This window comes from Colius striatus, chromosome 3 (assembly GCF_028858725.1).
Source record: "Colius striatus isolate bColStr4 chromosome 3, bColStr4.1.hap1, whole genome shotgun sequence".
NCBI classification, from domain to species: Eukaryota; Metazoa; Chordata; class Aves; order Coliiformes; family Coliidae; genus Colius; species Colius striatus.
This window is the reverse complement of record NC_084761.1, coordinates 46,488,047-46,504,696: the sequence shown is the minus strand read 5'-3', so window position 1 is coordinate 46,504,696 and position 16,650 is coordinate 46,488,047. Positions and strand designations below refer to the sequence as shown.

General features: G+C 42.4%; 1 protein-coding gene across 1 annotated transcript; it reads right to left on the bottom strand.

Moving 5' to 3' along the window:
- Window positions 1–3,104: 3,104 nt before the first annotated feature.
- On the bottom strand, window positions 3,105–14,335 carry LOC104551388 (alcohol dehydrogenase class-3). The gene is made up of 9 exons (XM_061991756.1): window positions 14,304–14,335; window positions 10,735–10,836; window positions 9,657–9,798; window positions 8,956–9,043; window positions 7,988–8,207; window positions 7,166–7,426; window positions 6,291–6,426; window positions 5,109–5,247; window positions 3,105–3,404 (listed from the first exon to the last, which is right to left on the bottom strand). Exons 1-9 carry the CDS (start codon window positions 14,313–14,315, stop codon window positions 3,380–3,382), a joined length of 1,125 nt encoding a protein of 374 aa, XP_061847740.1. The 5' UTR covers window positions 14,316–14,335; the 3' UTR covers window positions 3,105–3,379.
- Between the last annotated feature and the right edge of the window lie 2,315 nt (window positions 14,336–16,650).

Sequence of the window (16,650 nt, the reverse complement as noted above, 5' to 3'; positions counted from 1 at the left end):
CACCTTTTACAAAGTGTCTGGTGAATTTGTTGCCACATTAGACCCAAGTATATGAGGTACTGTGTACCCTTAGCTCCCCTTGGCACTGCAGAATTTTAGTAGGGGGAAAGAGGTTAGTGCTTCATAGAACTGGACTCATGTACTACCAAATACTAAATTTGCCAGAAAATGTCTTCTCTGCCCTGAGTGCCTCAGACCTCTGTTGCTCTAAGAGTATCATTGTGATGTTTTCATTACCTTTATTATTATTTTTAATTATGCAGTAATGTGACCTGAGGTGCTGCCTGTAGAGTGTGTGTGTGGCGTGCGGGGGAGTGTGTGCGTGCCTACAGATTTTAACCAAGTGGACTGTAGTGCTTGAGAGGAATTACCTGTGGTGAATGAGATGTAATGTGTTGAGGAGGTGACTGTCCTGGAGGTTTGCTCACCATATCATTCACTTGAATGGTTACAACGGTCTTGCCTTTCCTCTATGTATGTGTGTGATGGAGGGATGGGGGTGGGCTTCATTTTTGGGCTATAAAATAAAAGTTGCAGCTGCTTTTAACAGAACTTTTCTTTTCGTGACTCAAAACCAGACATAGCATTCTCAGTGTTTTTTTCCTTGCACTAGCGCAAGCCCTACTGATAGGTGCATGCAACCAGTTAAAAATCACCCTTAAAACCTTCACATGTGCTGCTCAAATACTTTGTCATTGCACCAGTACAATCAACTTTTAACACTGCACATTTTTAATAAAGGTAAGCTATCATGCTATGCATTTCTGACTAGAAGTTGAAATTGCAGCATGTAAACTGTTTGAGTTCCCAAGACTACAGTATCTTTAAACAAGTGGAAAGCTTGGTTAGCGTCTACACTAGTTCTTTAAACATAACACAACAGCCTGGGGAACAAAAGTTATTTAATAAAAATATTGTGAAAAGCTATTTTTTACCTGTCTAGCTGTAACTATGCTTGAACGTGACGTATTAGACTTGTGCTGCCTGTATTTAGGAAATTATCTTTGATTCTAACCAAAGCTGCTATCCACTTAAAAAAAACTCCACAACACCGCACAACCCAACTTAAATCTACCTTCCAATGATATTTTTGCTGAAACCACAATCCTGCAATTAGTTCTGAAACAATCTCTTAAAAGTATTTTCCTTATATAAGAGAGCGTGGATATTCTTCATGGTGTTTCTGCACATTGACATGAATATTTAAGGACAGACTTGATCGATAACATTGATAAAAGTAGCAAATATGAGGAGAGGGGAGAAGCTGCATCTTTTACATGCTAGCCAGCAGAGTACATACACATTTCATACGCAGCCATTTGGTGGAAATTAAGTCCTTACATTTGCCAGGATGGTCCAGTTTCACCACGAGTCAGGTACAAGCTCTTGTGTTTATGAATTCATTTTGTTAGCTGAGCAGCCTCAAAGAGTCTACTTCAAACGCGCTCCATTTAATCCACGGCTTTGCAGGACAACATTGTCTTAAAACTCTGCTACATTAATGGCTAAAACATCAATTCTTCAGGCTGGGAAGAAGCTGTAAGCCTTTCACCTTAGGTATCACTACATGTCTGGTGTTGACTTTGGTATTACAAGAGCAGCTTGCCACCAGTAATAACGTAATGCAGTCAATGATCGTAGTCTTGCTCTAGGTTGTGCAGCCTAGAGTAACAACTCTTACGAGTATAAATACTTTTGAGTCTCTTAGATTGAGTTAGAGGGAAATTTTGCTGAGAAGCTAAGCTAATGTTCTGTTGATAACATCATGTAGTTAGAGTACACTTTCTTGCCAGCAGGCTTTCTGCTGAATTCCCTAGTGGTCAGGCAGCATTCCTGCATCACCAATGTACTCAGAATCACTTCACTGCTGTGGTGGACGGTTCACTTTCCTGGTACAAATTCACTTTTTGTTTATTCTGGATGCTAAAAATTGAATTCTTACTATCGTAAGAATAGTAATAATCACAGGAGTTAACTTTGTTGTTTACTCTCTGAAATGAAGTTAGAAAGGCACCTACCTCAACTATTTTCAGAATGCTCTGTGAACACCTTTCCAGTGACAAATGGAAAAGATATAATTGTCCCAGTTGTGTAGCAGGTCTTGGAGTAACTGTTAGTGCTGAGAGGGAATTTCTTCTAATAAGGTTATTATTTGCATTTAATTTCTCTGTAACAGTTCTTTTGACCAGGCTCTCTCAACCCAGTGTCCTTTGTTTACTGAAAAGCATTGACTTTTTATGTGTATAACTTTTATTTAACTGCGTAGCCTTTCTGCCTCTGCTTTGCAGCCTGCTTGCTGCTGTTCCTCTTTTTCTGGATCTGTGGCTCTGGTCCCAGCTTTCAATTCAAAGAAACTTTTCCCAGTCAGACCACTTCAACTATATTTAAGACAAAAACCCTCAAACTCCAAAATTAAGGATTAACCCCTCCCCTTCCACCAAACAAACAAAAAAAATCCCCCTAGTCCTGGAAGCTGACATCACACAATACTCTTTGCTGTTGTTCCCCTGAGCAGACTCTTGCTCTAATAGTAATGGTCCCTGCTTCCAGGACACAATCCTATTTCTGACTAAATAGAGGTAACATTCCCACAGCACTTGTTTTTGCAATGTCAACTGCAAAGGCTGCTTCAGATGCAACTAAATTTAAGGAAATGGCCACTAGAACAAGCGACTATTATCTTTACAGCAGGCCTGCCTACAGCTACAATAATGAGGGAAATAAGGCAGAATACGGGGACTTGCTGCGTGAACATGGGCACACTGGACAGGGAGGTCGTGCATCCACCCATCCTCTGCTCTATACTTGACTTCCAGGTAGAGCTGGTTGGTGCATCCTTTGTACTCCTACAATAGCCTCAGAAGCTTGACAGCTGTTGGAGTTCTCACTCTTCTCTCAGTACAGTTCTACAGCACATCTGTGCTGCTTCTCAATTCACCTGTGCTTAGCAAACTGCCTAGTGGAATGAATCCCACAGCCATTTGCTATTGCACCTGCAGAATGCTTTTCCTCTCTCATGCTCACACATACCGTAAAATCACTAAAGGATAACAGCAAGACACAGCAATTCCAGCCAGTTACTGTTCAGTAATTCAAACACTGTGTTTAGAAACAAGCTTTTATTAAGTAGACTGAGTTAGGCATTACTGAATTTGAAGAACAAGTACAGAAACAGAAGTTGCATAACCAGTGCTAATTCTATACTATTCAGTGGATATGGATTATTTTTGTCACTTATTATTCAGAATGCTTCCCCCTAAAACACATTTTCTTCCTTATCCTGCTGAGTTTTCATTTGCTTGATTTTGTGTTCTATCAGAAATTCCATTCTAAAGATGGTTACCATGTTGCTGGCCAACTAAAAGATCCAAATTTGGCTTTAAAGCTTCAGGACAGTTCGAATGCTTAAAATGAAAAAGGTGAAAAAGAAAGTTATCGGTACATCCATTTTCTCCCCTCCCTTTCATTCCTAAGACATACTTCTAACTTAACTTCCATCTTCTATAAAAATGAAGTTAAGCCTATAACATTTATTTAAAATCCTGGTTAAAAATGGGTAGTAATTTTTTTTTTTCAGTCTCTCCCTAAGATATACTCCAATTGGAAGCTTTTTCAAACTACGTGAGTATCACTTTTCATTCAGTAGCTAGCCAAGAATACTCATCAGGAAGATAAATCAGGGAGCTGGGCTGCTTAGAAAATTTTAAGTATCTTTCATTATTAGTTTCATAGGACATGTTCATGTAGGAATAAAGTATTGAGATGATACAGAAGTTTGTAGCAGGGAAAAGGGATCATTGGCACAGATGCAGTATCTTCCCTTCATTCCAAACACATTCTTAAAAAGTATGTAACCTAGTGTGCTAAATAAGCTGGCTTCTACTTAGAGGTAGTAGTAGCTATCTCATTTAAAGTCTCTGAATAGCCAACAAATTACAGAGCATCTCATTACAACTCTCAGTTAAAGCAGGTCTGCTCTTAAAAAGACATAGCAGGACAAGCTTTAACACACCTCAGGCTACAACTGTCTAATCCTTTCCCCTTTTCTGTATTAGATTTTAACCTGCAGATACACAGTATCCCCATACTGGTCCCTGTTTTCCCTCTAGCACATCCATGCCCATATCTGTACAGGGTTGTACAAGGCTCACCCAATACATCCTCTGATAAGAATACCCAGTTGTGCACTGCTCTTGCAGGTTGCTCACTGCATACAATGTATAGTATATGCCATCAGAACAAGAAGGCTCATCACACATCCATCCAGTAAGTAGGGTCTCTTCAATATACAGTGCAGTTGGGCATCGCTAGGGAGTTTAAGAGACCTGTGGCTTAAGGCTGTGGTCTGAACAGTCTAAACTGTCATTTATCTTAGTAACAGAAAAACTGCTGTACATTAAGAAGAACAAACCCATCACATGAGTGTTCTATTCCAGTTCAAACTAGAGAAAAAAATTCATTTAGCATCTTAAAAGATCATTGCAAGTGACTGTGCTATCCTAAATAGTTTGAAAATATATGCCAATCTACTATTTAATTAAAATAGACTAATAGCTTAATGACTTGCAAAAAAGTATTAATGAGAACTCCCCTTCAATCTCTTTACATCTTTTTCTAAGGAAGAATATTTTAGTAACATTTGGAAGCCTAAGACTGACTTGTCCCCTTTACCAGCTTTATATACTTTATGTACTTGTGTATTTCCCTTATACATGATTGCTTACTTTTTATTCTCTCCCTGTATTTTGGCACATGTCTAGAAGCTCAGAGAAAGTGTATTTGTTTATCTCAGAATGAATGTGCTACGTCTATGTCACCCTTTATCATCACTTCTTCACTGTGAGGGTGCCAAAGCACTGGAACAGGCTGCCCAGATGGGTTGTGGAGTCTCCTTCCCTGGAGACGTTCAAAACCCACCTGGATGAGTTCCTGTGTGACCTACTCTAGGGGGTCCTGCTCTGGCAGGGGTGTTGGACTTTCAAAGTCTCTTCCAGCCCTTAAGATTCTGTGATTCCCAGTGTGAAACATGACAGTGGACAGGAAACCTCTATTTTGACAGTGTCTCACCAAGAAATGTCTTCTACACCTTTAAATATTATGAACATTACCTCTTTCCTGCATGCATCAGCTCAAAAGCCTCATTAATTTTGTCAAAAGGCAGGGTGTGAGTCACAAATTCATCAACCTTGATCTTCTTGGACATGTACTCAGTCACTAGTTTTGGCACGTTGTCTACACTCTTCCAGCCTGAAAGACAGAAAGCATGCATTTGTTTTGCTCCTTTCTGCCCACCTCAGAGACAGAAAAAATACAACCCTTATGTGGGCATTTGTGTGATAAATATGAAAAGGAACTGAGACCAGTAATGTATTTGTCCCTCCTACTCTAGGCAGGCAGTAAAGAACACATGAGCACACATTATCCAAACACACAGATGCACTAACCTTTCACTAGTTATTTCAGCGTTCAACGTGAAAGCATGCACAAGGCTTCCCTATGAGCTCCTCTATGTGTCTTTATTACCCAACTAAGTTTTGTATTACTTGGAAGAAGAATGGTTTAATAATAATATCTATTTCCATGAACTTCAATTACTGAATCCCCAAGTTATTGGTAGCTGTAAAAAATCTCGCAGGTTTTTGGTTTGAGAGCAGAAAACTAGTATGAAGCATTTTCTGTTTTTATTTTAAAGCTCTTTATAGCACATTCCTATGTTAGCCCCACAATTTACTTCAGTGATCAAGGAACATGAACATGTTTATGTGAGTCCCCATCTTCCCAAAGACTAGGTCCTTTAAACGGACCAAAACGAACCAAACCGTTACTTGGTGATAAAGCAATCCCTCTCTACTGCTCCTTTAGTATGAATAGCATATTGTCTCTTCAAACTATGCAAGTTACCAGTATGTTTATTTGTAGCCTGTTGGTAGGAATATCAGGTTTTAAAAGTCTTTATCGTAAAGTCTTTAATATAGCATTTATGACTAGGCTGCAGTGTGTTCTTCCCAGCTTTAGAGTCAGAAAATCATTTTGGCTGGAACAGACCTTTAAGATCATCGAGTCGAACCACTAAGCTCACGCTGCCAAGCCCGTCCCCAAACTAAATCATATCCCTCAGCCATATCTATGCGTCTTCTGACTATCCCCAGGGATAATGACTCCACGACCTCCCTGGGCAGCCTGTTCCAATTCTTAATAACAGTCTCATTGAAATAAATTCTTGCTAAGAAGAACTCATAGTAAATAACTCACAGTAAATTACTTTTATCCCCATACCAAAAGGCAGTTACCTCCGAAGGCAGTCCCTTTCCATATCCGCCCAGTCACCAGCTGGAAGGGCCGTGTGGAGATCTCCTGACCAGCAGCAGCTACTCCGACTATGACGCTGACTCCCCAGCCTTTGTGGCAGGCTTCCAAGGCAGCTCTCTTCATAGATGGATAGGACAAAGAAGAGTGTTTATTGCTAAATGAGTATGCTGCCTGCACCGGCACAGGTTGCACTTCTGCTCCCCCAGTTAATGAATCACTGCATTAACATTTATGGAACAGTAAATACACTGAAAATTCCGTGAGTGATTTTCCATTGGTTCAGATTCCTTATACTGTTAAAAGATTCACTTTGCTCCTTTTAACATCCTATCTGGCTTCTGGAGAAGTCACTCTGAACTCCCACTGGGAGCTGAGATGAACTATAATTAGAGACAACACAGACCATGTTACTGATGGTTAGGAATGCTGTAACTCTTGAAAACATAGCCTTACATTCAGTAATATTTCTGCATTTATAAAAATTATTTGAGGAATCAGGGAAATGGTCCTTGAGACTTTACTGTTCATTTTACAATGTCTTTTATGTAAGTTTTGTTAATTTTCTTTACCTGTCAACATATGAAAACTCAGGATTTCAGAGAATTCTCATTAAGGAAAAAGAATTTGTAAATTAGAAAGTGCCATTTTCAGCCTAACACATAGCATCTGCTTTCATTACATAATTTGGACTGTATGTAAATTGGACTTTTTCATCATAGCAGTTACTAATTTAAAAATAAGCTGTGTGGTATATTTTCTGTAGCAAGAAAGCAGCTCATTTTGCTATTTAGCTAAACAACTAAGTGGCAGCGATCTATGCCCTCCCTCTATGGACTACCATTGTGCAAACACTCACCATGACTCCAACATTACCAATGCACTCAAATGAGTAGTCTACACCACCATCGGTCATCTCAGCCAGCACCTCCTGTATGGGCTTCTTGAAGTCTTGAGGGCTAATGCACTCAGTGGCTCCAAACTCTTTGGCTTTGGCATACTTGTCCTTGTTAAGGTCAATGCCAATGATCCGTGAGGCTCCTGCTATTTTACAGCCCATAATAACTGCCAGCCCAACTCCTCCTAAACCAAAGACAGCACATGTAGAGCCAGGTTCCACCTAGGAATAAGACAAGAGCCATAGCAACATGGAGAAAATTCATCCTTCCACATGAATGGTAAACACAGGTTAAGTCTGTAATGAAGGAAACGAGGAAGCAAATATATTACGACTGTCAGACTTTACCACTTAGATAAGGGAACCATACAGAAATTCACTCAAAAGCTCTTTAGGTACTCTTCTCTTTGCCCAGAGACTCCACTCCTGTAACCTGCCCTAGACTCCTACACACTCACCTAACATGCCTCTTTTTCACCCCGAGCTTCAAACTATCTGCAAGTCATTCCAATAAACTGGAAAAGTAATACATATATAGTGGGTATCAAAAGGGATGCCGAGTCTTATACCCGGATTTCCTCCAGAGGGCATCAGGTGCTTCTAACCTCATCTGGCCTTCATGGAGAAGTTAGAAACTCTTAGCTGAACTTCATCAGTTGAAGAGGAAGAAGAAACAAAAATTTGGTCACCGTGTTTACAGTCCTAATCCAGTCCCTAAGTTATCTGTGTACTTTGTCTCAGATACAGCTACAGAGAAAAGCCAGAGGCAGACACAATCTTTACCTTAGCAGTGTTAACAGCAGCCCCATAGCCAGTAGAGATGCCACAACCCAGCAGGCATACTTTATCGAGAGGTGCTGCAGCATCGATCTTGGCTACTGAGATATCAGCCACCACAGTATACTCAGAGAAGGTGCTCGTCCCCATGAAGTGGTAAACCTGCTTTCCTTTGCAGGTGAATCTGCTAGTACCATCGGGCATGAGTCCTTTCCCTTGAGTGATTCTTAAGATAAAGACAGGACAGTACAGTCAGAGTCTTCAACAGTAAATACTCTAGTCAGACAGTATCTGTTAAGCAGCACAGAGCTGGAGTTGCATACACAAAATGGTTTTTTAATCATTCCAATAAACACAGGAGTTCACTGTGAAATTAGATACTAAATTCCTAAAACTTCTCGCTGTTAATTCCTCCTTGGAAGCTCTGAAAGAAACGGAGTTCATCAACAGGCTGGCCTTGTCAGCTACCGATGCTACCTGCTTGTGCCACGGTCCTATACCCCGCCTCCTTCGGTAGGCTTCCCTTGAACGGCACCTGCCCATTACATCACTGGGGTTTCTGTATGGGTTTTGAAGACTTTTATTTCAGATTAGGAGTTCAAAATTTAGCAAGTTTTAAGGAAAAAAGAGGTTCCTGGATATTTCTCTGCCACTTGACAGCTTTGGCGTTGAATTCCAAAAGCTAAATTCTCTGAAGTGCTCCCCTTAAGTATGGACTCAGTATAGCGTCAGGCCATTTCTGTTTTCAAAGCTGTAGACACAAGCCAGCAGTTACACCTTCATGTACATGAAAAGAGAGAAACAGATATATTTAAGGGCAAAAGAGAAAGTAGTGCATGACTCCCTAAAACACACAGTTTCCAAGCCATCAAATGATGCATCAAGATTTATTCTTCAAAGGTAACTCCTGTTTGATAACTGGAGCATGTATATGTTGGGCAAATACTATCCTGTGTGTCAAACAGCATACAGACCTTATCTTCTGGCACAGATTTGTTTTAGGATTCTTGCAAAACTTGCACTCTCCACACTGGGGGATGTATAGAGGGATAACAGTGTCCCCTAAGAAAAAAAAATACTGTGTGATTAGTTATCAAGTCAAGCAAGGCATTAAGGAAAAACTCCAACTGCTCAATTTTCATGGCTTTTATGTGTAATTATGTTCACGTAAACCCTTCTCTATGTATTAAAAAGCATTTTTGATATCGAGTAGCATTGTTTATAGACAGTGCTAGATAAAACAGTTTTCTCATCTCTGAGCAGACAGGCAGTGAGAAGTTCATCACTCTAGAGTAAGAATGTTACTGTGAAACAAGACAATCCCAAATCAACAGTGACCAACATGATTAAATATTCTTAAGCCCTTTAATTAGGGTAAAAGGTAACAAACTTATCAAACATCTGGCAAAAAAAGAAAAACAACCTCTTCTAACTATAATGATCCAATTTCAAGTAAGTAGTGAGTATGCTGGGCTCTTTCAAGCATTAAATCAAAAGCACATTGAATAGCTCAGTGTTTTATCTCATAGATGAAATCTACACAGGCAAACATCACAGAATAAGACATTGTATTAACTCCTGCAAAATAGCATTTCAGTGGCCCAATTTGACAGCTGACCTTGAAGTAAAGTAACTGCTTTAAGGCAGGCATAAAACTTGTAAGATATTTTCTTACCCGGCTTTACTTTTGTTACTCCTTCCCCAACACTCTCTACAATTCCTGCTCCTTCGTGACCCAAGATCACAGGGAAACACCCTTCAGGATCAGCACCACTCAGAGTATAGGCATCAGTGTGACAGACAGCAGTGGCAACTATCTGTGAAGAAATATATCATCTGAGGCACCCCGAAGAACAGAATCTAAAGTAGCACAGACCTAAATATTTCTCTTCAGTCAGAAATTCAGAACATTTGCCAGTCCTGTTAGCATTTGTGATATGGCCAATGTACTTTCCCTCCTGGCAAGACACAGAATTGCCAAGGTAAGGTACTTTTTCTCACTTTGAAAAAGTAAAGTCACGATAGTACATGTTTTGTCGTGTCATTCAACTGACTTCTGACACTGAAACAGGTAGAAGATGACATTGCTTTTCTAAAGCTAAAAATCAGTACTCCCAAGTAATTTCAAAGTAGGTTGGCATGTTAGATTTTAAGTAAGTTAGTCTCTCAAAGGTAAAATGATCAGAGAGACCACACAGAACTCCAAGTGGTGCATAAATCCACTTTAAGTCTGAAGCACCATGCAGGGACCCTTTCCACCAAGAGAAATTTCACCTTAATTTTTTGGCAGAAGTGGGCTACCTGTAAAGTCCTGATCAAATCAGAACCTTGGGTATGGGAAATCCAAGAGACCAGTCACTGCTCATCAACCAGTAACATATGGCTCAACTGAAGTAAAATCTAGTGTGTTATACAGCTGCAACAGGTCACAAACTGCTGCCCTTCAAACAAGATCAAGGGTTTTCTTAGCTCAGATGTTTTGTGGGACCTCAGCTGTTAACAGCTGTAATTGATCCCCAAGACTAGGCATGATTTTTAGACCAGACTGTCAAGTGAGACCAGTAGAAATTAAAAGTGTTTTCCATAAACAAAAGAGCTGAATACCATAATTTTCTTCTTTGTAAAGTCAGCTGAGATACTAATGAACTAATGCTATCCATTGAACATTTTTTTCTGTTGGTAAACAAACTCTTCAGCTTTAACACTTAGTCTCCCAAAATACAATGCATACAGCTAGCAATTGATTTAATTACCTTGATCCGAACTTCATGAGCTTTTGGTGGAGCAACCTCTATCTCCTCAAGAGAGAGGGGTTTACCTGCCTCCCAGGCGACAGCAGCCTTGCATTTAATAACCTAAAAGACAACAATAGAGGGCATCTGTTTTATGGTTCATTTAAAATAATTATTGTTCAGCCAAGTGGAGAAATGAGAGAAGCACTGGTGGCTTTTGGAAAGAATCCCAGAGCTGAAATTCAAGATTTCAACATGACGGTTTAATTGCCCTACATTTGCTTCGAGGAAGCTAAATATTAACGAATAAACCAAGGCCTGAAATTTGCATGTCACTCTCTTACTGAGCAAAAAACTGTAATAAACTCAGGAGTGCTCAGGAGATACTCAAAAGCTGCAGTGAAATGAGCAAGAGGAGTGGAAAGATTCCATAATTCCACTGGTGGTTTAAAACAAGAGACTAGCGTTCATTTGAGCCACATTCCTCACGCACAAAGTGTCCAAAGTTAAAATGTCTCGGAAAGCAAACTGGAGATCACATAATGGTCTGAGACCATTCTTGTTCCTTACCGTGACGGCTGCCGAGTATGACTCTGGCAAGGAGAAGCGCCCGTGTGCAGCTGACACATAGAGCTCCCCAGTGACGCATGGGGACCACAGAGATTGTGCTACATGGTTACTGTCAGCAGGTTACTGTGCACTAACGATCCTTACAGACCCTGCCTGAATTACTGTTAGCAAGTCTCTGTTCACCACTCGCAGCACTGTGAGAAATCATGCTCTGCAACCACACCTATACCCTCCAGGAAGCTTTTCATGCCAAATGGTACAGAGCCTGGCTGAAAGAGCAGGATTTGTGGATCTGTCCTATCAACAGGTACATATGTGCAACTGTCTGAGGTAATCAGTGGCATCAGCCTTGCAATCCATAGCAGCTTTGGGCACTGTGAGGGTAAGCATCTGGAGCACGCTTAGACGTCAATTTTACAAAGCATGGCTCTGCATCTGTCCCTCAAGATAAAACACGAGAGTATCAAATAACCTGAATTTTGCCTTCTGATAGACCTGTCTTTCAGCAAAAGTGATTGCAATAGCTTCCTGCAGGACACAGAGGTGAGTTTTGAAATCAGATTCAAGACCTAACCTACATAAAACCTGACAAGGAATACTGTCACAGACTACACTGCTTTGGAACAGATCTCTTAGTAACCTACTCCAGACTAGCATCCATGTATTGTGTAATAATTCAGTAGACCAGAAGACCTGCACCGATTTTCTTCCATGCAAATATGCTCTAGGCCATTGCTATGACAGCTGGAAACATGAAGCACTTCATAGTGTGCATTATTGACTGATAAATGGCACAGGCTTCCCAGGGAGGTTGTGGAGTCTCCTTCCTTGGAGATCTTCAAGACCCGTGTGGACATGTTCCTGTGTGACCTGATCTAGGTAGACCTGCTTCTGCAGGGGAGTTATACTAGATGATCTATAAAGGTCCCTTCCAACCCTACCATTCTATGGTTTTATGAAATGACATTTTGTGTGTACAAGCTTGTTCCCATAGAATAACTACAAAGGGATTAAGGAAGTTCCCAAGATGAGTCATCCAGGCTTTTTGAAATTTCGCTGTGTAGAAGAAATAACAGCACCAAGCGCACATGTTAAGCCTGAGGTCTGACTGATCACCTGCCTGTGTAAGAGATCTGTGAGTAGTTTATGACTTTCTGTAGTATTTTAGTTGTACAATAAACAGCATCAGGCTACGCCAGAGGCAGGTAACATCCTCACTGTACCTGTAATAGAAGAACTGCTGACATTTACTGTGGCTTAAACTTGCTAAAATAAATACTGACAACCCTAAAAGGCCTGAAGCTTTGTTACAGAATACAGATACCCGTCCCTACAGCTGCCAGGGGCCTAACTGGACAGAAACACTCTTATCCTAGAACTGAGAATTCCCCTTGCCCTGCTTTTTATTACCAGGGTAAATAATATAAAAATGCACCAAATGTGACATTATCTAAGGAGTCACAGTATGAGCATTTGGTCATAACCTTCAAATACACAAAAACTTTGTCAGAAAATCTAAAGTTAAGGCACAAAGTGCAGGATGAGCCATCACCTGGTAAATAATTTACTGGTTTTTAGTTTGTCCCTCATGAAGTCACTTGTTCTAGCTCAGGAGACTGTGCATTCCTAAAATTTGAATTTCTAGAAGCTTAGTTAAAGAGGGGATTAAAGAGGGAAGGACAGGAAAGTCTCCTTACGGGATAAGCTCTGATCTTCCTAAAGCTAACATTACATATCTGGAAGCAATAACTTCTGATTGACCAAGTATTAAAGAAACTGGCTTTTGAAATTGCACTCAGCTTGAACATCCAGAAACACTCCTCGTCTATTCAAAGGGGGTACCAGAAAAGTCCCATCTTCTGACCTTTCAATATTAAAAACTTTTTGCTGTTGCATGGCTGAAAATATTGAAGCCAATAACTGGAAAAAAAAAATGCCAGTTCTTCATCTTCTCCATGAATATATTAGCATGGGAAGATAACTGTTGAGTTGCCTGTAGCTACACACCTGACCAGCTGTCTTGCTCAAGATGAAATTGACCTCTTAGCAGAGAGAAAAGCTGCCCTTACACACTCTGAAACCTGGATGCGGACCAGCCTTCGGCGTCTGGACAAGGGAGACTACTCAGCCTGCTCAGACGTGGAGCACTGAACAGCAACACAGAAATCAATACAAGTTTGGACTACTGTGACATTTTGAAAGCAATGCAGTAAGCTTGCCAGGCAATTATTTTGAGAGCAAGCAAGGTCCAGCTGTATTGAAAACAGACTGTCACTGCTGCTGGAGGGCAGCCTCGAGGATCCTTCTTGCTACAAAGGGGCATCTTCCCAAACATGCACCTTCTTCTTCCACTCCACAGGAAGAAAACAAACAGGGTGAGTTCTGCTTAACTCTTTTCCCCAAACCACCTACCTCTGTTGAGAGAAGCACACTGAGGACCCAATACCTTCCCAGCCACCCGTGCAAAGTCACCCATCTTCTTCATTCGAGCTTATTTATCTGTCCAAAGCCCAGAGACAACCACACAAGCACCAGGTCTCCTACTTGTTTTTTCATCATCATGGCTAACGAACTGTCTAAGGACAGAAACAGAACCCTCGGGTCCGGAAAACGTGCAAGGGGGTCGATTATAACACACGGCGACAAGCAACGTATGTGTTTTCGTTCCTCATCCTGCAATCACTTACAGCAGGCGCCTCCCACGCGCAAATAACAGCCCTGACTCCTGCCGCGCACCTCACATACGCAGGGCCGACCCCTGTACCCTCCTTTCACTAAAGTCCCGCGCCCACGCTGCAGCGTTCGGGCGCCGGCAAACAAAACGGCAAGGGCCCGCAAGCCCTGCCTCCCTCCGGAAAGACTCCGTCCGGAAAGACTCCCGCCGCTCCCGGCCCCGGGCGCCGCGGCCGCAGGGTGCCGAGGCAGGGCCGGAAAGGACAGGACCGGCCCACCAGTCTAAGCCTCCCCTGCCCGGGGGCTGCAAGCGCCCTCCAGCCCTCACTCCGCGCGCGCCGCCTCACCCCGCTCGCCATGGCGCACGAGCCCCGCTGCCTCACGGGACAGGAAGCGGGGAATTGGGAGGGGACGCCGGGAACTCGGCGAGAGGTAGCCCCGCCTCCTTCTGCCACCGCCCGCGCTGGTGTGAGGGGGCGCGGCTGTTGAGGGGGCAGGGGCGTATTTCCCTCCTTCCTCCGTTCCCCATGGGGATGGCAGAGCCGGTGCGCCCTCGGGGATTATGTTTCTTGTAGCGCTTTTTTTCCTGCGAGCCCCATTACAGGCGAAGCCCGTTTCTTCACGGTATCCACGTTGCGGTGTGGGTGGTTTTGTGGCTTCTAACGGCGGCATCAGAGTTTTACAACGCAGTCCCGTCAGTCCGACTGGCGAATTGACGTTATTTCTGCCTGTGAGGAAGCAGACCCCGTTGTCCGGGGTAGTGGGTCCCGTGAGAGGCATATGGAGGTTTCACATGCGGGGAAGGGTACTGAAAAGGAATGAAAGAATGTATGATCAAGCTGTCAGACCCGTGGCCTTTTTGAAGCTTTCCACCAGTTACTTCAGTTTGTGTTTGCTGGCTACCACTAAAACCTTATTGTAGAAATCAAAGCAGACATTGCTCGGTTCCTAGATTAAATTCACCTTTGCCAACCTCTTATGTGAATTTCATGCTCCTTTTATGTTTAGCTAAACTCTGGTGCTCTGAAATATTAGGTGCTCTGTTTTTGTTAGTGTCTTTGACATTCTTGAAGCTGCAGGTACTGATTCTGGTAGACAGAAGCAAAGATACATAAATCACAATTCCTTAATGCTCATCCAATGTCAGAGACTAAAGGGATTGTTGTGTTTTTTAAATTTTTCCTTCCCTTGCAGTTTTGTGATGCTGCCTCCAGTGTTGCTAAGTACTATTGAAAGACCCTGGACACGGTAAGTAGTTTTGCAGCTTTCTATTCTTGATACTGTGCAAGTAAATCAAGTTACCACTCTATGCTCTTGAGTGAACTGTCTCTGCTTTGCCATGCGTGCTTCAGGCTTACATATAAGTTCTGAAGGTGAGGGCTCCCATTGCTACTGTGGTTTTTACATTGGGTTGGGTTTTGTGTTGTTCTAGCAGGTGTTAACGTGCTAATCAGGAGCATCAGTTTCGATTGAGAGAAGGGCTTGGAAGCACTGTGAGCATGTGGGATAGAGGCCTGGCAATCATTTTTGCTTGGAGGACATTCTCTGTTTCATGTGGCAAGTGGAGAGAAAAGCCCAGAACAACTTGAGATCTGCATTACCCTTTTTTTTTTACTTGTACTGTTGTGCCTGTCCTGGAGGCCTTGGTTTTCAGTGTGGGTTTTCTATACCTTTGACTTTGAAGTACAAAAAGATGGCAAGAGCACAAGAAGTCATTTGCAAGCTTGGCAGCCCTGATATGCTTAAAGAAGATGGACGTGATCTACGTCCCAGGGCTGTACCTGCTGGCTGCAACCTCACTTGCTGGAGGGGACTGCCATGCCTACCTGTAGGCAAAAGCAAAACACCTTCTCACAAATGTCACCTGGTTTATTTTCCTAAAACAGAAATGGTGCCAGATTGACGCAGAAGTATTTTTTCTCTGGTTAATACAATTTCCAAAATAAACCCAGTGCAATTTAAATAATTTTGATAGATATATTCCATTAGAACAACCCCATTAAACCTGGCATGGCCTGTGCATAGGTTTCATCTTGAGTGTAGTAGTTTTTAGTGTGGCATTGCTCTCAAAACTACCCTTTTGAATTCTGATTTAAGTTTCTGTGAAGTACTGGAGGATAATTCTTGTAATTCTCCAAATCAGCATCTGTTGTGGTTTGGCCCAGCTAGCACAGCAGCACCACAACAGTCTCTTGCTCAGTGCCCCCATTCACCCCCACCCTCGTTAGGATGGCGGAGGCCCTAGCAAAATGGGAGTAAAAAGATAAGCAAGATTGTTGTGGAGGGCTCACTGCCAATTACGGTTCTGGGCAAAACAGACTCCAGTACTCGACTGAGAGAGGAAAGTAGGAAAGTTTATTCTACAAGAAACAGAACGGAATAAAACCAAAAAGAGAGTAGGATGACGATGAGAAAATTACAACCAGCATTTTAAGATCTCTCTCCCCCATCCCTCCTTTCTTCCTGGGCCCAGCTCACTGCTCCCGAGATCTCTACCTCCTCCCCCCTCAACGGCTCAGGGGGGCAGGGAATGGGGGATGTGGTCAGTCTCTCACAGATGGGCTCTGCCGCTTCTGTCTTCTCAGATGAGGACGACTCCTGGCATTCTTCCCCTGCTCCAACACGGGATTCCTCCCCTGGGACACACTCCTTAACGAACTTCTCTGGTGTGGGTTGTTCCCAGCAGCTGCGGCT